General features: G+C 39.8%; 2 protein-coding genes across 2 annotated transcripts; one reads left to right on the top strand and one right to left on the bottom strand.

The window, feature by feature from the left end:
- Window positions 1–14: 14 nt before the first annotated feature.
- On the top strand, window positions 15–4245 carry RPA3 (replication protein A3). The gene is made up of 4 exons (XM_086741632.1): window positions 15–156; window positions 460–534; window positions 2672–2780; window positions 3275–4245. The coding sequence occupies exons 1-4, from the start codon at window positions 58–60 to the stop codon at window positions 3355–3357; spliced, it is 366 nt and encodes a 121-aa protein (XP_086597758.1). The 5' UTR covers window positions 15–57; the 3' UTR covers window positions 3358–4245.
- A 3201-nt stretch (window positions 4246–7446) lies between these two features.
- MIOS (meiosis regulator for oocyte development) lies at window positions 7447–20965 on the bottom strand. The gene is made up of 11 exons (XM_086742382.1): window positions 20849–20965; window positions 18520–19886; window positions 18213–18311; window positions 17014–17271; window positions 15519–15688; window positions 13832–13897; window positions 13064–13222; window positions 12002–12154; window positions 10474–10678; window positions 9259–9388; window positions 7447–9017 (listed from the first exon to the last, which is right to left on the bottom strand). The coding sequence occupies exons 2-11, from the start codon at window positions 19814–19816 to the stop codon at window positions 8921–8923; spliced, it is 2634 nt and encodes an 877-aa protein (XP_086598508.1). The 5' UTR covers window positions 19817–19886; window positions 20849–20965; the 3' UTR covers window positions 7447–8920.
- Between the last annotated feature and the right edge of the window lie 1881 nt (window positions 20966–22846).

The following is a 22846-nucleotide window of genomic DNA, read 5'->3' as shown; positions in this document are numbered from 1 at the left end:
GCCCACCAGGGGTCGCGGCGCCCCTCCCCTCCGTCAAGGGCGGGAAAGCGCGCCGCGATGGGGGACGTCCATGAAGTGCCGCGGCGGCGCATCGCTACCGCTCACCTGGCGCAGCACATCGGGCAGCCCGTCTGCTTCGTGGGTCGCGTCGAGAAGGTCCGTGATCTCCTCGGTGCTCGGCTGCTGTCCTTTGGGCCTTAATTCGGGGCCTCTGGGGCGAGTAGGTGCCCTCTCGCTCTTGGGTAAGGCCTTGCCCCGGGCCGCGCTCCGGGCTGGGGCCTTGCCCGGTGCAGGCTTGGCCTGAGGGAGGCCGGCGGCTCCAGTAACGGTCAGGAGGCGGCCGGAACGGTCGGATCCCGCGGGGAAAGTCCCCCCCCGGCGCAGCGCTGGTTGAGGCGGCTTAAGCCTGTAACGCTTACAGCTGCCTCTTGAGCCCACAGGCCTGATGTCTTTTTGTAGATTCATCCTACTGGGAAGTTTTTCGTGCTTTCGGATGGAGAAGGGAAAAATACGACTGTGGAGCTGAGCGAACCTGTAAGTTAAGGAAAACTTTGGAAATACTTGGTGCTGCCTCTTGTGGCTACCAGAGGTTTTGTCCTTTCTGAAACCTGTGCATTTTTAGTCAGGGGGAAAAAAAAAAAAATCTGTTTTTTCCCCTGAGTTTTTGTCCCTTCTGAAACCTGTGCATGCCTTGCACGTATTGAGTTTTTAGCCAGAGGAAAAAAAAAATTTAAGAAGCCTCTGCTTCTTACATCCTTTCAGCTAACTTGCAGTCTTCGTATTAATGAAATGCCTTGGCCCTCAGCAGTTTTCAGCTGGTGTTAAGAGAGAGGATTCATTCCCTGTCAGACGCATCCCCGTTTAGCTACTTTGTCTTAACTCTATTTGTTGTCTACAGTGTCATATATTCCACTACAGGTATTAGTTCTATTTCCTTTTGCTTTTTCCTTCCCTACTTTATTAGTTTTATCTTTATATGCCTAACAGAATATTTTATGAAGATAATCCAAAAAAACCCAAGAATATTATAGTCTCAAGAGTCTTTTGAGTTGACATTTCTCAGTACTCTTAGAAGACTTGTCATAGCATTCTGATAAACTTCATAGTCAGATTGAAGCATTCGTTTGTAAAAAAAAAAAAAAAAATCTAGCAATTAATGCAATGGGTGTAAGATATGCTAATAACTACTGCACAGAAATATTGCTTCCTTTTTTATCACATACCACTAAGGGAGTAACACCCTGGCATTCTCTTCTGTCTTTATGTATTTGTTTTTTCCTCGAAGAAATGTTGTAATAAAATGATTATTTTCATTGTGATGACAAATGCTTTAGCTTAACTGAGCGTGTGTGTAGTCTTTCCGTGTTTTTCTCTGAATTAATTGTTAAGTGCTGAGAAGTCTGTCCATTTCTGTGTGAAATAACTGCATGTGATACCTTCTGACTTCCAAGACAAGAGTCTCACCTTGTGGGTGAAAAATGCAGTTTGATCTCGCAAGCAGTTTTGTCTTACAAGTGTGAAGCTTGCTGACTTGATCTTCAAACTCCAGAAAATGTCTTTCCTACAAGTTCTGCCTGTAGCTTTGAGCTCATGAAAAGGTTTCCTGCCTTGGGTTGTTAAATTGTCAGATGCCAGCATCTTCCACCGCTTTCCATAACTGAGTAAACGGTTGAATTTCATAAATGCATAGCTACAATGTTAGACACTTTGCAGTCTATATCGGCATGTAAGGGAGGAGAAACTGGTGTGTGCAGAAAAAAAATGTGCAAGGCTAATTTCTTCACTTTGCCTGACATAATGGAGGAACTTCTAGATTTGCTAATCAAAATGCTTTCTAAATTCTCTCGCCCCCCCCTCTTTGTTTGCATGTGTGTAGTTCCTCCTTTCAACAGAGAAACCCAAAATTATGGGAAGGAGGTGGGAATCTGTTGCTGTGTTCCAGGAGGCTTGCTAGAAAGTTAAAAGTAAGACTTAGATATTGGAAGAACATTACTGAAATTGTACTGCACTCTTAAAATTAGTATTTTAAAAAAGAAAGAAAACATGTTCAAGCAACGTAATTCTGAAGTAAAATAAAATTTTAGTTCTTCCCCCCCCCACCCTTGTTGAACCAGAGGCTTGTTATTGTCAGTGTCTTTGTATTCTGAACAGTTGCTGACAGATTACTTAAGAAATAATTTTGGATTATACATCCTGAATCTAGAATATTGGAACTGCTCTCTGGCATGTGTAATACTTTCTTAGCTCTCACAGAGTTCTGTAATTTACTCGGGTTTTAATGCAATGCATTAAAATCTGGATTCTTCTGCTCACTATGTCCTAGATTAGTCTCTCTGTTCAGTGATTAAATGACATTGTTACTTATAGATACACTTATATACGTATACTTATAAACTGGTATCTTCCTGATGCTGCTTTATATGTTTGTGTGGGTCAGTACTGAATTGGCTGTTACAAAACCTGTAAATCTAAGTGGCTAAAGGCTTTTGTGGGGTTTTCTTGGGAAGAGGGGGACGAGGTGTTCAGTTGTACTGTATTGTTGGACATGAAATAGAATTTGTTGTCATGAACAAGCCTTCAGTTTCTCTTGTGGAGAATTCCTAGCTTAAGTCCTGTGCAGTAGAGATAGCTGATTTAGTGGTACTAATTTCATATTTGGTATGTTTTCTAGCTAGATGAAGAGATCTCGGGAATTGTTGAAGTAGTGGGAAGAGTAACAAATCAGGCAACCATCATGTGCATGTCATACGTCCAGTTCAGAGAAGATAAAAGTCCATTTGGTAAGTAAGAATATACATCATGACAGATTCATTTTCTGTCTGAACTCTTCTTCAATAAGTAAGAAGGGAGAGCCTGATTGATTATCTTTTCTTATGGACAAGGTCTTTCTTCAAGCTTCCAGATATGGAGTAGAATGTAGAAAAGGAGAGTGTCATGGGAAAAGTTTTGTACAAAATATAGTGGTTTACGGTCAAACTGTAGGGACTGACTCAGCTGGAGCCAGTCTAGATTGTGGACTGATGATTCTCGCACTCCCAACCGCATTGCTCTTGCCTTGTACTAGACCTTGTGTGATTGTGCACCTTGCAGGCCTAAAAAGAACCCCCCAGAAAGCAAGCAATGAGAGTGTGGTGGCTTGGGAAAACTGAAGAGGATGAGGGGGACTGGGAATGTTCAGCTATGCTGCTTTAAAATAAGCACTGCTTTAATGCTGTCATTTGCTTGTGAGGAATTTAGCTTATGCATCATAACCATTTTCTTTGCCCTGTTTCAGATCTGGAACTCTACAATGAAGCACTAAAAATTATTCATGAATTCCCTGAATACTTCCCATTTGGTACTGGGAAGAACAATTGATTTTCTTTGCGTATATTTAGGGCTTCAGAGGGGACAACAGTACCATAACTTTCTTGGCTGACAGCATGGTAACAGTTGCATTTATTTCCAACAAATACACTGAAAAGATGCTGTTAGGTGTGCCATGTATCATCAGTGAAGAATGTTTTCTTTGAAAATGTATTTATTCAGCAAGAAGGAGAACGCTTCTGTGGATATCTCACTGTCTGTATATATTTAACCGTTTCGCATCCACGAGGAGTGTTCTCTTGCAGGATTGCAGGACTTGCTAGAAACTGAAGTTTTGAAGGCATCTTTTTGTTGTTGTTGGTAGAGGTTCTAGGATACTTCCCAGGAAACTCATATTGAAGACATTTGGTGGGGTTTTAATGTAAAGATTTTTTTTAAATTTGCTTTGATACAAGTTTATTGAACATGGAGGGTATTTAGCATCTTGAAAATGGTCTCCAATAAAAAAAGATCTGACTGTATTTAACTATTTGTGTCAATATTGTATCTTGGAGTGCTATTTTCAGTGATACAGAGTGACTGCTGTTCTATTTTACCTGACACAAGTAATTTTAACAAAGTGGAGTACAAGGCACTTGGTTTTTGCACTGATGTTAAACACTTGGGAGATGTCTAGTTAGGCTTGGGGATTTCAAGCACTGTTGAGTTGCCATCACAACCTTCTTTCTTGTTGGGAGTCTAAGCAGAAGGACCAGATTCAGCTAGCTTGGCATGATGATTTTAATCACAGCAACTTCTACACCGTTCCCAGTTTTGTTACTATCCAGGCTACTTAGAGCACGTAGCAGAATTCTTACATCTCTTAAGGTAACATAATCAAAGTGAAATCTAACTTTGGAAATATCCTCTGTGAACTAATAAATAAAATATTTCAGAGTATTTTAAGTAAACCCTACCCTAGTAAACCCTTTTTTGTTTTCATACAAAAAAGTTTCAGGTTTAATGGCTACATTTAGTGCTTTATTAAGATGGCTAGCTTCATGTGTATTTATAGACATCTCTGTTTCCACTGAAATAATTTATGTTTTAAAGACTTCTTATATATCAAAGTTACTACAAACAGGGTGGATGATCAAGTTAGCAGCTGATCTGTTTTTTTTCCCTCTACTTAGAAAAGAGCCAGTGATAGAGTTAGTGCTACTGGGAAGGAGGTGGCCTTCTGGAGTAGGCGTCAGTCTCATAGAGCAAGCAACGTGAGGGCCATGTGGCATACCATGCTCTGCCCTGTAGTGCTATCACAGCTATATTTTACTGCTCAGTAGCATAAAATGCCATTCTTAATAACTGCATGCATGTATTCCTAGCATTTAAAGGTCTTTTGTACTATTCTACTTTAGAAAACAGATATTTTGTCCATGTAGATATATTCTGTAAAATGTAATGTACAGCTAGTTACCAAGACTATCCGGGCCTAATAAAATAGTCTACCACCAGATGGCTATAGCACTTAGAGAGACCATCCTTGGATATGTGGTGTTGTGTGTAAATATTTGAACAGATCTGAGTGGGAAATGCTAGTTTCCCTTTGTCAGTCAAGGCTCTTGTTCATCCAGTCCTGCAGCAATGATACATGGCTAGACGAGCAGTATAAAACTAATTTTCCACTACATGCTTTTCATTTATCTGTGTCTCTATAGACTATCAAGGTCTCTGCATAAATGGCCTACCTCGGCTATATGGCTGTACTGACAAGACAGCAATGCAAGGAACTGTAAAATATTCTTGATATTAAAGGAAAAGTAATGCTCTGGTCATCTACGCACTTACCAGGAATGTGGGAAACTAGCAGCCATTCCAGATCCCCAAGGGAAAGGAATAACCATGGGGCCTGCTAACTAACCCTCAGTTAGGATGGCACTACGAGATAAAGGCGTGAGAAACTGCCAAACCTTGTAGATAATAAAATGGGAAATAGTGGCTTTTTGCGTTGCTGACCAAAGGGGAGTCACCAGGACACCTGTATCATAAACACCAAAGAGGGGTGTCACCAAAATCACAGCCAGCAGCAGGGCCAGTAACAGAACATGCGAAGAGAAGCTGGTGGCTTCTTTGGGAGGACATGAGAGTGGTAGAGGGTGCGAACCTGGGAGAGGAAAGGCGGGTAGGAAGTGAATGATGCAATCAGGGCTGACTGGGAGAGGCTCCTGTCATTTGGAGCAGGACAGAAGCCTACTGCTCCCACCCTGCTTGTGAATGACTTAAGTCACTGGAAAAAAACAAATCTGTTATAGAACGGGCATCTGCCAGAGGCATGGGGAAGCACAGACTGGGCAAGATAGCTGTTAGAAAGGTGGAAGGGGATTGAGCAGGTCCCAAACTGGGCTCCCTTGGCGGCAGTGGTTAGGCTTTAGCAGAGGCTGGTTACTAAGCACTTCAAAAACAAGAGGTGGCTTAAGGCTGTCTGCCTTGTTGCAGGGGCTGCAAGGTGGTCCAGTCTGAAGTTGGAGAGCCATGTTTTGGAAACAATTCTTAACCATCCATCTGTTTTAGCTGTCCAGCAGGCTGAACTGCAAATAAAAATTATGAAACAGAGGTGATGGAGTTTTATTTAGGGAACCTACACACGAGATGAAATAATATCTGCCTTTTAGGAGGGCAGTGGCACAGCTGCATGCCACTGGCCCTTATGTGGAGTCACAAGAGATTGTCACTGTAACAGGGCCATGCTGCAATCCAGGTGTTCCCACTTTCTCTAGCCAAACCTCTCCTTGGCAAGTCTGGTGGACATGGTAATTATCATGCAGTGGTTAAGTCACTCTTGCTAAAAGTCCTGTAACAGTGGGACAGAAGAACTCCCAGGTAAGGAAGCTGGGAGCAGCCTTCCTTGTGGGCCAGCAAGCTAGTGACTCCCCTCTCTGCTCTGACGGCCCAGAGGCGGAACGGGTTTATGTCCCAGTTGGTTAAGGAAGCAGTCCATGAGTCTGAAATGGAGGAACAGACTAAAATCTGGCAAATTCTCTTGGGGAAATTCAGTTCTAGTGGGGATCCCGAGGGAGGCCACCAGAATGCAGCCGGGCAGTGAAGTACTGTGCATGTGGGAGGCTGGGAGAAGCCTTGTCAGGGGTGTCACTGCAGACTTGTCGGGCAACCGCTGGACTCTAAGCTGAGCCTGGTCACCACCACCAGACCTGTTCTACTGTCCTTGCTTGGGCTTGTGCTCATTTGCAAGCAGAGAAAGTGGTTGTACTTAATCAGGGAAGGGAGGCAAGGCTGGAGCATGTAATGAAGTGAAAATAATTAATTGTAATCAGCACGAACCATAAAGTCAAAATGGTTTAGCATGCAATGCCACCTTCATCTAGTTAACTCTGCCAGAGTCAAGCACATATCAGAAAACAGTAAATGTAAAAGTAACTACACCTAATAAAAAGTCTGCAGCTATAGTTTTTGTTAGACAAATGACCCCCAAAATCACAGCTTTATTAATGTAGAAGCAAATCAAGGAAAAAATCTGATAATGAAAACACATATATCTCTTACTTTGTAAATTTTGCAAATAGCGTAATTACTGGCCTGAAATCCAGATTACCCATTAGAACAGCCAAAACTGCTAGTTATACTATGCCAGAATATGTACATATTTATAATCCAAAACATTTCAAAGACATGCTGAGTATCAAAGTAAGCATCTAATTTAATGAAATGATAGAATTTGACAGAAACAGGTATAGTCAAGTTGAAAACATTACAAATGAGTTTTCTTTACATAAGAAAATGAGACATAGTAAGTAGTTGCATTCACCTGGACATGGAATTTATCAGGAAAATGTACTAATTATCGTTGCTACAGATGAATAAAAACATATCCTTGACACTTACAAATCCTCATTTCCATAAAGTAAAAGCTTTATTGCCTGTATTTATATAAATAGAGTATCATACATTAAACCTCAGTTTACAGTTATAAATGGGGAACTCTTCAAGAGCAACATAAAGTGTGCAAAAATACTGGAAAAAGAAATAAATATTCTAACAAGAAAAAAAAGTAACTGCTCTCCCATGCCTACAAATATCAAGTACCTCTTAGATTTTTAACTGTAAAAAGATCTTTGTCAATTAGGCAAGAATTTCAGATCAGAATAATTGTAGCAGATGTATTACATTAATGCTAAATCAGAAAATAGAACCCAAAGTCATGTATGAATGTAATCATGTGCATCTACAGAAAAGGTTTCCACATTCTATCTTGTCGCAACTACACTAGAGCACTTAAAACTAGTGGTATATTACAATATATTCTCTTTTAAAAACACACGTTTTCACAGTCCTGGCAATACAGTACCAGTTTATTGCTCGCATTCCATTTAGTATTTCATAGCACGCAAGTGTGAAGTAACTCATATACTGTTTCTACTAGTAAATAAACACACATCAAGTAAACTGATGCTATTATCACATACCTTAAAACAGGTTTTTTTTTCCCTAATTTGTGTGAATTTTGTTGCCTACAAAATCAAGGACAACAATACCAATTAGCTCCTAGCACAGTATTAGCAAAGTATCATTGACGCTCTCTCAAGTTAAATAATCTTAATTCCAGCTGGTAATATAGCTAGACCTACTTCTGGTCAATCACCTAAAACTGTGCAGCCTTTTGGGAGCAGACTGGTGTCCACAACTGACCAGAAGCAAGATTTACATAGGTTGATATCACACCTCCCAGCATACTTCAGAAGTACAGGGAAATGCTGATTATCCAAAAGTCTTCAAATATTTTTGTAGTCAAAACTCAGCATGTAGTTTAAAACTTAAATATTTACAAGTCCCCAGTCCTTGAGATTTCTGATCTTCACAGTACTGTGTTTAAAATTATCCATCAAATGAAACCTTCTACAGTTTACCTGCAGTCTACACTGAAACAGACACATGACTTTTCAGGGAACTCTTCTCCAGGATATAGACGTTGGTAGGAGACAAAACCCCCAAATTCTTCAGCATTAAAATTCACATCAGGTAGGTATGTAGGTAAATTAAGTAAGACCTTGAATTGCAAAGATATTGCTTCACTATTAACAAAACTTAGGAACAGAAAGAAATTGATTTTTCTTTATAATAAAAATCATTAGAATACAATTAACAGTGGCACTTTCAATGAACTTACAAGGAAAATATTGTTTGCATACAAGAAAGTGTGATGAAACAATGAACAGAGGAATCCACAGCATCACTTTACGATCTTCTGAAGAACACTTTTCAGGTGTTTATTTTGAAGGCCCACTTTCACTAAACACAGCATATAAACACTATTTTGTTTGGAAAACAAATAAAAGGGCCGATCAGCATTACCCTGAAAACTTTATTTAAAAGTTGTAGCAGATCCAAAGAGTCCACAGTTCTAGGAATGCTTTTGAACTGAACTGCTTCAATCTTCTGGACAAGGACCACATACTATATACCCAGAGACTCATTTCAGGAATACCTGTTTCTAGCAAGCACAGTCATACACACATCATTTTACCAATCTGATAGCAATTTATTTTTTCACAGTCAGTAAAGTCACAAAATGACCTTTGTCTAAAATATATACGCTTGGACGATGATTTTCAAACAATGTTTATGCCTGAACAGTCTCTGCTGGAATGAGATTCCCTGTTGTATCCAGCTGCATACACTTACAAGAGCAGGCAGAAACTGGGCACTCAGTATGGTCCCTAGATCGCAACAGCAGAAAAGAGAAAAAAACAGGTAAAATAAAACTAACAAGGACTTTGTAATCTATACATTTAAGTACGTGCAGGGACATAATATCTCAGAAAAACTCAGCATCATAGTTAAGTTTTGTATATGTTCTAAACCAACAAAACATTATCATGATAGATACAGCAAAGGAGGCATGTTCTACTCAGTGCAGCATACACATATGAAACAAGAAAGATTTTAACATCAACTTACCTGAACCAGCTGAGCATGTGCCCAGCATGTCCACCATGCCTACAGTTGTGACACCAAGTAAACCAGTTGTTGAACTGGGCTAGCTTCTTGTCTTTGCTAAGATCCACTTTTTCATCTGACTTGGATCCTCCTGTGCAGAGGCAAACCCACCCCCACAAATATGCCTGTAAACCATTATGCTTCATTTATATTTCAGTCCCAGTAACATTATTAGAATAAATTTGAAATTAGGAACATTATGTGAAAAAGTGGCCTGATTTTAAAAGAGAAGTCAGTAAAATTACTAAACATAAATGAACTTGTGAAAAGCCAAAACAAAAATTACACTGCTGAGCTGCTGTTTCACATTTTACAGACATGCTAAACTTGCCTATTAAATAAATTTTACAGATGGAATCTCGTTCAGCAGTGACTTATGTTTCAGGATTGATTTATGTTCCAGTAAATTATGGGCCTTTTTTACTGCAAATGAAATGTTCTGCTTTAGGGAAAAAAAAAAATAAAAAATATTAAAAACTGAACAAAATCTTAACTTGTGAATTGGAACAATTACAACATAGAAGCTGTAACAGATCAATGAAAGAATGAGAAGACATATTTAAAGAAAACTGCACAGCTGGTCATGGCTCTGTAACAAGACTGAACTAAAATATATATACAGAATCAGTTTCATTTAAACATTGTATAATGCTGAGCCCAAGAAATTCTGGTCATAATATTTCTTAGCTGTGACAGCATGACCTGTACATTATTTCATATTTACTGACAAAAAGTATACCACATTAAATTCCTCCTCCAGCTAAAAATCAATTCCTTTACATTCCAAGATTGCTGTGGCATCCCCACAATTCATCTGAGGAATCTAACTTCCCATTTCTTACAGTTTTAAGGCTCACAATATGACCACCACAATACCTGAATCTTTTAATCTGTTTAACCATGGAATTTCATTGACAACCTCACTGGGAAAACTGTCAGAACCAGGTAACTGCATACTGTTTGACACCAAAGAACTGACACATATGTTTCATCATAAAAATCAGATGGGATGTAAACAAGTTTTCAGTTATGGTCTTCCTCCTTCAAAATGACATGTATGAATATTTACAGTACAAATAGAACGAAAAAGGTGCAACGAAGATCTTCCTACAGGAACTGCTAATGAGACCTCTATCTAGTACTCTGGCTGAATAACTAAAACCCACTGTGTCATACCTGGACAGCTGGAAACTGGCGTTCCCATATTTATCAAGCAAAGTGCACAGCGAGGAAGAGGTTTACGGCAACCGGGACAGCTCGTAACTTTTGACTTAGTTGGTGAGCCGCTAACTCCGTATTGGCTAAAACCCCGCCCCTGATGAGGAATAGCTGAACAGCTGTAAGAGATTGATTTTCCACAGAAATTGCAACTCACAAACACCTAAAGAGAACAAAAGCCCATTAATTTGTTGGTTCAGTTCCACTTTTGCTACAACTAGGAGTGAATTTGTTCAAGCTAGCAAACACTTCCTGGATATTCTAGAGACTGCCCTGGAAAGCCAGGCTGCTTGTGAAGGAGCTTCTAACATCTTGGCTTATAGACGTGGCACACAGTCCTGAGAAGCAGGTCTTAATGATGCTCACTTACCTCAAAAGCACATAAAAACATGCACAATTGCTAAAATTTGGAAAGGTATTATTTAAGATAATAAAAAGCTACACCTGCAGTACTGAAAGAAACAAAGTTTACTCTTCTTACTGCATCATTAAATCCTGTCTCTCCCTTCCCTCCTTATAGTCAGGTGACCCACTCTAGAATCCCCAACATGAGGATTTTCCTAATGATCTTTATCTGCATACCTTATCCCACAAGTTGTGACTTGATACCAAGGAGCACATATTTTAAACTCTTTAGGGACTATTTATGTTGATCATACAAGGAAGGAGCAGTAAACTCAACTTCCTCACACTTGGAGCAGCTCTCCTTAAACAGGTGTGACAGATACATGAATTAAAAATAGCCTTCCTTAGAAACCTTTGGGCCCTAAGGCTTGTCATGTACATACGTAGCAGACATAAGAGTGGAAGGTACTGTGGTAAGACCATGTTGGATAAAAATGCCACCAGATGTTAAGTAGATAACATTTGGGCAGGGCATTAGTTTTTGGGTTAGCTCATGTTCAGAACTGATAACGGAAGTTGCTGCTGTTCAATTTTAGTTTAAGGTTCAAAATAGCTTTGAGCTATTAAAAGAGAGCCAATCTGAATTGGTTCTTGGTTCAATTCCTTGGTTTCAGCATCATCACTATGATGCAGAATTCAGCTGGATGATATATCTCCGATTTTGTTTTGCAACACGGGAGGCAAAAACCCCACAGTTTTCCCAGAAAAAGTGTTGGAAAGTTACAATTTCTGAAAGACAACTTATTATTTGAAAGAAAAGGGTTTAAGAAAAGAAAAAAAAAAAAAAAAAAACAACTTGAATAAAAATGGTAGGGAACTGATTTCCTAAATTAGATATGAAGAAATGTAGCTTTGTTTACAATATTTCTATACTCTCTATCAAAACAGTTATTAAGTCCTTTCTCAAAAATTATTTTGAAAAAACCCATGGCTACTTTTTTAAGGCAACCTTAGTTGAAATCTTTCTCTTACACATGAATCCCCACAAAAGCCAAGGTGTGGCCAGCAACTTTTTTCTAAAGAAGTACCATGCCACTTTCCCTTCTGGATTGGTCATACTTCACGTAAGAATTACATTTACCTGGGCTAAAGGTTTTGAACTGGGATCCAGCTTACTCCTATGGATATCAAATTCTGCACGTTTATGCCAAAACCTCCAGGCATCTAAAAGATTCCTGTAGTTCTCAATCCAGTACTGAACCCTCTCATCCTTAAGTACATCTGATGGAGAACCCTAAAGCAGTCAGGAAAAAATGTCAGACACACACTGAATTTACACAATACACATTATTCACTTTTTCAAAAGACTTTACAAAGCGTATTACAAGATATTAGAAATAATGTGTGTCGTTTGTCTAGAAAAAGATTTATTTCCTGTTAAACTGTAATGCAAGTTTGATAAAAATTTCCTTTAGTCTGTCTCTTTGGTTGAACATACCCATGCTGCCATGTCCTACTAAAAATCCGTGTCTGTCAAACGAAGGATTACAAAGTTCTGTCATGTATCAGTCTATATCATTGTTATGATTATCTATGCAGTTAAACACACTGCTGGCAATAGCTGCAACTGCGTAAGGGCCAAGAGAAGTCCATCATAAAAAATCCAAAGCCAATACCTATGCACGAACAAAAAAAAAAATCTCACCTCAGTTCGCTATCAAAATTCTGAAGCAAAAAAATAATGTTTTGAACCTATCAGGAAACACACCAGCAATAAGCCGGGGAATGAGTATTCCCAGTTCAGTGTTGGAGGCCCCATCCCTGGAAACGTTCAAGGCCAGGCTGGATGAGGCTCTGAGCAACATGATCTAGTCGGGGATGTCCCTGCTCCTTGCAGAGGAGTTGGACTAGATGACCTTTGAAGGTCCCTTCCAACCCAAACCATTCTATGATTCTATGATTCTATTTTTTCTTTTTGCCTCTTCCCCCTACTGTCTCCTCAAGCTATCTCAACTAGAAAGAGTGAAGATATACATTCACAGTTAACATTGAGTACTTCAGATGATTCCACAAAGCACACAATATATATTGTCACAAATTATTATAGAAAATACTTTTTAGCTCACAAGATTCAATACTATACTGCTAAAGAAACTATGCTTAGTCTCTTCTACAAAGATTTATTTCCGAGCAAAACACTAACCTGTAGCATACAATAGCTTGCTGTCTGGACATCTCCAGTTCTGTCAACATAACTTTCCATCAAGTCCACTCCATCTTTTGTTAACCCAGTTAACAGTATTCCCTCCAAATTCCCAGCTTCTTTCATTTCATTCGTCAGTTTTTCAATAAACCTGTTCAGCTATTAAAAAAATAAATAAATTACTTTTGCCATTTATTCATCCCTTCCTAACTCATTTATGTTGGCTTATGTCAAAACTTCCAAAAATTGAGCAGCTTTCTTTAAGAGTGCCTTTTGCTAACAGAATACGCTGCTTGCTGGATGTTATAAAAGAAAAGATATATGGCTATATCCACGTATTGCAAGAATTCAAATATTTATCAACAAACTTTAAGCCTCTTGATAGGAAGTGCAAAGAGGGAGATTACATATTCTTTCAATATTTCAGTGAATTTAGAAGAAAACATTCCTGCTGTAAAACCAAGCCTTAATTCAAGAGAAGGTAAATATCTGGAAACAAATACTGAATAAGTGCAAATGCTCTCCAGTAAGACAGTTAATACAATAACATTTAACAAATTAGCACATCATCAATATTTTTTAAAAAAAGAGATACAAAAATCAAGCCGAAGACCAGATTATACCATACCTTATATCCTATTCTGATGAGAAAAAACAAATCATTCATGACTCTGCTTGCACTCTTCACCCCTTGACCTCAAGAGTTTCTTCTATTTCTAAATAAAACTCAGCTTAACAGTTTGTATAAACATGCAACCACAGACTTACCTGAGCATCACTGAGGAACTTGCAAGCAAATGCCACTCTGTCTCGTACAGCTACATTATTTTCATACTTTGGAGAGAAAAACAGGAATACTACCATCACATGAGGGCTTCCACTTTTTGTTTGTAAAAGCTAGAACATTTGCGCTATTGTGTAACTAATACTATGAATTTGATAATGGACGAAGAAAGCATCGCATCTAAAGAAAGCTAACACTAATTACCAAATGAATTGTTTATACTTAGATACAGGTATCAGAGCCAGATTCTGACTACTGGAACAATCTACTAAATGACAGAAAGCCTGGTACAACACATGTTTATGTTTATGAAACTCTGGATACAGAAATTTTGCAACACATGTAGGGCTGGGCTATAGTTCTTCTAGCACATACAGCCAAAAATCTCACCAAGTCACAGGGGCAAGAAAAACAAACAACCCTTTGTTTACCATCTTTACAAAACAACTAGTCTGACCACTGGATTCCTTCCTAAAATCACACCTAAAAGTTAAAAAAAAAAAAAAAAAAACAACCAAAAAACCAAACAACAACACTACAAAAAACCAAACATCCAGAACATGGATTTCTCACAAGTATATTGGCACTCAAGGTGCAGCAATGCAATAGTGTTTAATTTCTGCTTTCTAATCCTTTTACTAGATCTGACACTTAAGAAAATAATCCTTGACTAGATTCATTCTGGTACTTAGTTGTGCTCATATTTATCCCTCTTGGTATTTTCAGAATAGAAATTGCGATTGACACTGCTAAAATAAGGAGATATGCATGGCAAAATCTTTTTCATGTACATTCCAACAGGTTTCATTAAAGTAAAAATTAAAATTAAAAAAAAAAACCAAAACCTTATGGTCTGTCAGTTTCCAATTAATCAATAAAAAAACAACTCTCTTGCCAGTGTAAAAAAAAAAAAAGACTCAGGTTTCCCTCCTCTGGGCTTCTTCCCTTATTTAATGCCCTAAAAGCACTGTATAATGAACACATTTGTCTTCAACAGGTTTAGGACAATTACCCTGCTGCACAACAGGACTCCCCTCCTGAGCTAAATCATTCCTACTGAATTAAGTATTTCTGTTGTTCTCTAACCAAGGACTAAGTATGTTACTCCTCTAAAGGCTCAAAATATCTCATAATTAAAGATTTAGTTTGCTCTTCACATGGCAAGTTTATACCAATTTCAGAAGATATGAAACTGTTGTTTACTGTTTCAACACAGTAGAATTATTTTAACAAGCAAACGAGGAAAAATAAAACACAAATCAATGCAAATATAGCTTGATGGAAGTTCTGCAAACTTCCCTGCACTTACTCTCTTTTGCGCACTTCCATTGTTAACCTCTCTCTCCCTTTTTCTTCCTGCTTGAATTATTTTTATAATATATTTCTAATAGTTTAAGAATTCCATATTAAAGAAAAAAAATCCTCTGTGTGAACTCTATTGGTATTTTGTCTGCTTATGCATGTTTTTATAGACTTTATTCACTAACGCAATGTTCACTAATATGAGCTGTCTCTTTAGGACAAAAAAAAATGGTATCTGCCAACACAGGAAGAAAATAATACATTCTAATCTGTTTAATTAATGAAGTATATAGCACTTCTCCTACATATGTGTGTATATATATGCACCTATTACTTAAAGGAGTTTTAACATAAAGGAAATTTACTCACCAAAACACCATCATATGAACCAGACTCACTTGTCAGGAAAGCAAACATAGCACACAAATAGGGATTGTTCAACTGCAGTCTTAGAGTACTGCACATTTCTCTCCAAAGTGAGTTCTTCTCATCTGTGTAGCCTGATAGAGCCATTGCTACTACATTAAGGTTCAGATCACCTGATGTATTAAAAAAATCAATGAAACAATATTCAACTTAACGACTTTAAAAAATCCAATTAAAACTGTAATTGAAAGCATCAGTTTGAAACAGAATGTTTTTTTCAGAATGCAAGACAAAATGCAGTAGAATTAAAGCCAGCTGAAAATCAACATGCACACACTAGCACTTTTTAGTTTCTGCTTTCAACGCCTCTGTTCAGGTAACTTAACAGCTCTAAAAGGTACAAGCCCACATCCATGACAGCCTCAGTTATACTTTAAGGAATATCACACTGGTTCTGGTATTTTGAAATAGTTTTGAATTGCTAAATGTATTCCTATCACTATCAGAAAAGATTGTCATTACAATAATTCATATCCACAAGAGATAGGATTGTATATATAGCCATCACTTAACAGATCTAGCTGGAGGGTGAAAATGCCATATAGCAGCTTCAAGTTAACAAGTTTCCTAAAAACATTAAATCTATTTACTCTAAATATTCATTCTGTCAGAAAGTTCAATTTTATTTTTGAATTCAAAGATAGCATGTCTCCACTCTGAATGTCCCTATGGAAAGCACACAGACACTTCCTCCCACCAAAAAGGAGCAATATTAAAAATAAAAGAGCAGCTCTCTGCATGTCTTACCTATCCACTTAAGCGGCAAAACAGTATTTTTAATTTAATAAGAGAACACAGATGCAAATCGGAGTTGTAGGAGGACTACTGGCAAGAAAACTGAACAAAAATGCCTCCACCTCCTGGCTCTAGTATCTTAACTTTTCCCTTATACATTGCAACTCTTGCCAAATATTAGTTTGAAACAAATGTTTTCTGCAGCCCCTGAATATTACCCTGAGCAATCTGATCTAGTTGATGATGTCCATGCTCATTGCAGGTGAGGGCTGGACTAGATGAGCTTTAAAGGTCCCTTCCAACCCAAACTATTCTGTGATTCTATGATTACATTTCAGTTATTCCACAGCCATCACACTGGCAGAAAGCTGCATACAGCCCAATGGAAGCAGACGTCTAGCCAAGACACAATTCCATTAAAATAAAAAAAATCCCACTAGTTCTGCATGTAACACTTTCTGGGGTATATATCAATAGGAAATTCTGAAAAATACAACCTGTTTTAACTAGACAGTAAGGCATATGATAGTCTAAGGAGTGAAAGATCCGCATTTGTCAGATTCTCAGACTCCAATACAACCACTTCAAGTAACTATTTTATAAGACAACAGGCATCTTTTCCATACTATCGTCCACAATTCTGTTTACAGAAGAAAATACACAAAGGTGATACAAAACAAAAGATACTAAACACAGTACACACCTTTTCCTGAGGAAGCCCCTTTATTTAGAATTTGTATTGCTCGCCGTATGTCCAAGTTGAAAAGTGCTACAGCAGCAGCTCGCTCCCAGTCTCCTTCCTGTTCCAATGAATTTAAAAAAGGTTCCACATCTAAGTCAGTTCCCTTCTTTATCCACCCACAGAGCTGCAAAGCCAAGGATCTCTCCTCACTCAGATACTGAATAATATCTGCCTGTCTATCAGACCCACTCCTGCTGTGCCTGAGGTTCTCTGTTGTTCCTAGAAATGGGAAATAAATTAAATTATGCTTAAATCACAATTTCAATTGCAATCACAATGCTTTGAGTTCAATCATAAAGTAGAGTACAAAAGCTGAGTATCATACTTTAGTACTTCAGCATCACTAAAAACTCTATGGTAAGGAGCAACATACACAAAATTATTTTGATCTTGCATCTAAAAAATCATGCATCTAAACTTGACACATATTCCTCACTAAGTCTTTTTTCTTTCCTCTACCTCCTAATTTTGGAGGTTCTTGTTACAGCTGACAGGAGCGATCAGTATGTTGAATTTTAAAATACATAATACGCAGTCAAGCACCTGCTTTACCAGTTCTCTTTAGCAAGCATCAACATGCCAGAAGCTTTCCCACCGCTGAAGAATCATTTTTTGCTCCAAGAAGCGTAAATATTAGTAGACACGTAAAGAACAGAGAAGGAAAAATTCAGATAATAGATTACACTAATAAAAGCTTCACTGAGCATGAGCATGAGAGGCATCATGTGATGCACTAGGGGCAATTACCACTTCAGAACAAGACACCTTATTTAAACACAGTCACATAAATGTACTCAGTGCAGTAGCAGCGACTACAGTAAAGTCAGCTTCCTAGAACTACACTCCTGTGTGGAACTTTGAAAAATATAATAATTATGTGGAGAGGAAGAATTTTCAGTGCCATAGTCAGAAGCCAAACGTTTCAAATAGTTCAGCTGATGATTCACCTCTGAGGATATTTTGGTTTTATGATTACTAACTTTCCAAGAACACTGGAAATCACTGTAATACAAAGTGTTAACTTAGGAATATTAAAACACAAGTACTTTGTTTCTGTATTTTAAAATAGCCTCTTTCAATAATTTTTAAAGACAAATCCGTGAGTGCATCATTCTGTAAACATACTACAATAGAACTTATCAAAGTTGGAACATTCTTACCCAAAGATGACTTCACAATTGATTTAATGCCAGCATAAACTAAGGGACCTTTGTTTCCTGTAAGTTTTTGATCCATATCTTCAGTGTACTGCTTCATAAGTATTTTAATGTATAGGAAGCTTAATTTTTCCCAAGTGTTTGAAAAACATTTTTTTTTTAATTTAAAAGTCACATCTTATTAACATAGGTAAAGTATTTACAAGATGTTGCATTGTATTTAAAGACTTTAAAGCGTTTCATATAACTGACTTACAAGTAAAGGTATATTGCTTCTTTAGGATATAAACTACAGTAAAATAAAGGATATAATGCAGAGTGTACCAAAGCGATTTCAGCTGAGGATCTTCATTTCCAGCTAGGAGGTGATTTCTCCAAACTTGTTCAGTATCAAGACCATACCTTGACAGAGCTCTGAGGCGCATTTTGGTTGCTATGTCTTTTTCCAAGGAGCTAGCCTTTCCTTCTTCTGTACATTCATACAAATGTCGTCCACAAGCCCACATTAAGGATGTCACTGGACTCCACGCAAGAGAAATTCTTTCAAAAACTGTGAAGTCAGACATAGTCCTGTTGGGAGTCACTACTACCATTCGATTTTGACTTGTGGGATGCCAGGCAAATGAAGCAATGTAGTTTTCACATGGTTGGACGCTTCTTTCAATTATTGTTGGCTCAGTTTCATCTCCAATGGGGGTGGGAGTATGCTGCATGTCATACAGTCTAATGATATTACTATCCCTTGTTAAAGTAGCTAACAGTCCAGTTCTTGTTGGACACCATGCGACTTTTGTTAAGGGTTTTGGCTGCTCTGTCAAGGTCAAAACTGGCTTTTCAAACTTTCTTAAATCCCATATGGCAACCTGACCTTCATAGAAGGAAGCTACACGATCGTGGAAATACGGATCGACAGTCACTCCTTGGACAGCCTTGGTGTTTACAAATATTTTTTGGCTCGTGTTCCTCAGATCAAAGATAGCCAGATTTCGATGCATTCCAGCTAAAAGAAGCTTCTGATCCCGTGGAAGCCAACAAAGAGAGAGGCAAGCATCGTTCTGTCCTAATTCATACAGCGGCTTTGTTACTACCAGTCCCGCTTCCGGATCTCCTGCTGAAAGTCTTACTTTCTCTGTAGCAACTGCAGTCTCTGGGGCGTATTTGCTACTGATATCCCAGATCAATACCGAAAAGTCAGCCCGATGTTTATCCAATCCGGCAGCAAGCCAATTGCTATCTAGTGGGTTCCACGCAAGGGTATTGCATTGCCGGGCGTGTTTGGGAACAAACTCTTTGCCTATCAAGTCTTTTGACTTTGAATTGTGATCTTGACCGAGGCTAGTAAGCACCACTCGACCATTGGCCTGTCCAACAGCAAGCAGACATTCAGGATCGTACTTTGGATACCAAGCCACACATTTCATATATGGTGTATCTGAATTTATTGACAATAGCGTAGCTGTAGTTTCTTCCGATAAGCGCAAGGACCCTGCCTTGAGTTCTGAACTTACAGCAGAGTCAATGTGATAAAGGCTCAATTCCGAATCGCATACAACAAATCGGTCAACGTGGTGTGGGGCCCACAGAATATCAGGTTTGGAGCCACTCATGTTTAGGGTCCGTTTACACGCAATTTAAACTCTTCTAAGAAGATTCAGGTGATATCCATGCATATGGAAACTGTTGAGAAAATAATTTGTAGGAATGTTACCAAAATCCAAATTCATTTGTAATCTGAGATTACCTTTAAACAAACAAGAATATGGTTCTGAATGACTTCTAGCCCAAAGGTTTACCACGTACACATTTCAGGCCAAAACCTGAATCCTCTCCACAGCAGCATGCCAACTGAGACAGAACCAACATAGCCACCTACAACCTGACAACAGGATCTGCTGTGTTTACAAACTCCACACCAGTATTATTTCGTTATTATGGAAAAAGGGATTAACCGAGATGTGGTGTGGCATGATATGTGGGTGCGCTGCTGGTAAAGAGCCACTCCCTAAAACGTGTAGAAAATTTCTCTGCCTAATTGAAGTGCACTAATTGACAAAAATTAGCCAGTCTGTCTGGTTTGAAATTTGTTCCATAGCCTAGAAAGGCTTGCCCTCTTTGAAGATTTCTACAGAAATACTACTTTCCACTCCTCATCTTATTCTCCTGCTCCTAATCCCACCTTCTGCCTTAATAGTACCTTGTCTTTGTTTATATTTGGCCCAGCAGCATTCACAAACGCACATTTCTGTTAAATACCATTCACATTTTCAGTAGCCGTATGCCCAGACCCATTACACCTGCCTACATATAAAAAGACCCCACAGGCCCTACAAAATTCTTCTATAATTGGAGACAGGGACATACTAGAGTGGGCAGCAAGGAAGCGTTTTTAACTCCTCCCTAGCCCCCTTTGTGTGCCTGCTGGTTCCCCCCCGGCCCTGCTCCTCCGCGCCCCGGGCTGCGCAGGGCCCCGCGGCCGCAGCCCGGCCCGCCTCGCCGCTCCCCACCCAGGGGCAGCGCGGCGCAGGAGCCAGGGAACGAGGAGGCCGCCGAGGCGCGGCGGGAACGGACCGGAACGCGGGCGGCCACCACCTCCCACCCCCCCCCCCCGCCCAACTCCACCGGGCGCGGCGGCTCCTCACCCAGCCCGCGGGGCCCTCCGACACCACCGCTGCCAGCGCCGGGGGGGAAGGGGGAGGGAAAAAGGGGCAACAAGCTGCCGCCAGCCGGCCCCTCCGTCCGAGGAGGAAGAACGGGAGACGCACGGCGGCTTCCGGTTGCGGGGAAGGAAAAAACTGTGGCGCTTCCGGCGCGCGGGGGAGGAAAAGCTCCTGCACTTCCGGCGCCCGGAGAGGCAGGGCAGGTGAGCGTCAGCCCGCACAGGACGGAGCCTGCGCTCACTTCCGGCCTCGGGCCGCGCTTCTTTCATTGGTGCACAGCGGCGGTTGGGGGGCGCCAGCGTCACGGCCGGCGCAGGCGCCCTGCGGCGTGGCGGCTGTCGTCGGCCTGGGGCGCCCCCGGCGGCGCTGGGCGGAGCTGCGCGGCCTGCGGAGCGCGGGGGGGCCTGGGCAGCGTGAGCCGCCGGGCTGCGCTTGGGCGGCTCGGTTAAAGTGGGAAAGCTGGCGTTTTCACACGGGTTCGTGCAGGGGAATGAACACGGGTCACACTGTGACCCATGACAGAGAGGCGAAGGGTCACTGGGCACCCGCCTTGTTTTATTTCTGGAAATACTTGTGCTGCTTTATGTCACGTCGCTCAGTGCCTGTCATCAGTGAAAGGTTAGTGTGGATAGGTGTGCCAAGGACAGGTGGGAGAAAGGCTGACAGTGGCAAGGACACCCGGTTTTTACACGTCCATGGAAGTAACAAGCAGGAGCAACTGAGTGCAATTATTTACACTGAAAAATGCAAGGAGTGTGAACAGAGATGACAAAATCTCAGAAAATATCATTTGGTTGCTGCTGTTGCCTCTTTGCCATGCAAATGGCTCTCCAAGGCCCGTCCCACACGGAAGTGGGGTGTAATACCAACATTTTTTGGTAGCAGTAGCTCTCCTTGCTTCAGATTTTTCAGAGCATCTCATTATTGGCAACGTAGCAAATACAGATTCTCTCATGTGCATACACAATAAATCCTGTACTTCTGCAAACACAAAAAGAGTTGGATATGACTGATAAATGGGATGACAATAAATTGTGTTAAAACTTTTTCCGGTGGGAATCTTGGACATTTTCCTAAATTAAATTTTATTTTTATATGGAGTGGTTTTGCTTTTTCTGAAAGTAATATTGTGACATATTAGTGCCATTGAAAGAGTATTTCTGTTCCAAGTGGTGGCATGATTGGGATGTTGTTTATATTGGTTATCATCTCCAATGCTGATTGTTGCAACTGAGAACTTTTCTCTTGCCAGTATGGAACAGAGAGTGCTGAGTAACAAGATGTGCAAGCGTGTGTAGTCAGAAGAGGGCAGGTGACAACTGGCCTAAAATTCTTCTGAAATATTAGGAGTGGTTTGCTAATTGAAGTTGGAATTCTTCAGAAAACATGTAAAGCAAACCTAAAAATTTAATGTTTCTGTGTGAAAAAAAGAAGTTCTCCTAATCGATCAGCCGTTATCTATGACTGGAGGAAATACCTGATACTGGAGGGCTTTCTAATCTTGCAGATAAGAGCCTGTGGCTGGAAATGGGAACTTGACATTTTCTGGCAGAATATCAAGTTCACATTTTGAAGAAGGAATAACTGCTGGAACAGATAACAGATACAGTGGTATTTTCCAACACTCGAACTACTTCAAATCAGCTAAAATAAATGTTTTATTGTATGTGGTATTTGTGTATTTTACGGATATAGTGTGGGAATCACCTGCTGAAATTTTGTCAAGTAATACAGGAGGCATTCTCCCTACACTCTCCCTAGCAATGTATCTTATTCAGAAGAAAAAAGTTTGTATTTCATAAGGAATTGCTAATACTTTCACCATGGAAAACACTGAGTTCATTAGGATCAGATTTTATCCTTAGGTAAGATTTGAAATCTTCCACCCAGACATTACCTCTTGAGCTAATGTAGTAAAAGATGGCAAGATTAGGTTGTTACCATCTATGGGGACTATCCCGAGAGGGATGAAAAAGGTTG

Source organism: Chlamydotis macqueenii, chromosome 2, assembly GCF_036417535.1.
Source record: "Chlamydotis macqueenii isolate bChlMac1 chromosome 2, bChlMac1.mat, whole genome shotgun sequence".
NCBI lineage: Eukaryota > Metazoa > Chordata > Aves > Otidiformes > Otididae > Chlamydotis > Chlamydotis macqueenii.
Note: the sequence above shows the minus strand (reverse complement) of the source record. Positions and strands in the feature narration are given on the sequence as shown.

What these genes read in the sequence shown, in the direction of transcription:
- RPA3 (XM_086741632.1), top strand. Translation starts at nt 58, where the DNA reads ATGGGGGACGTCCATGAAGTGCCGCGGCGGCGCATCGCTACCGCTCAC. An exon ending in CTGTGGAGCTGAGCGAACCT is followed by an intron (nt 535 to 2,671) that starts GTAAGTTAAGGA and finishes TATGTTTTCTAG; the next exon opens with CTAGATGAAGAGATCTCGGG. An exon ending in AGAAGATAAAAGTCCATTTG is followed by an intron (nt 2,781 to 3,274) that starts GTAAGTAAGAAT and finishes GCCCTGTTTCAG; the next exon opens with ATCTGGAACTCTACAATGAA.
- MIOS (XM_086742382.1), bottom strand. Translation starts at nt 19,816, where the DNA reads ATGAGTGGCTCCAAACCTGATATTCTGTGGGCCCCACACCACGTTGAC. An exon ending in GTTCAAAACCTTTAGCCCAG is followed by an intron (nt 10,679 to 12,001) that starts GTAAATGTAATT and finishes TGTTCTCTTTAG; the next exon opens with GTGTTTGTGAGTTGCAATTT. An exon ending in CACATGCTCAGCTGGTTCAG is followed by an intron (nt 9,018 to 9,258) that starts GTAAGTTGATGT and finishes GTTGCGATCTAG; the next exon opens with GGACCATACTGAGTGCCCAG.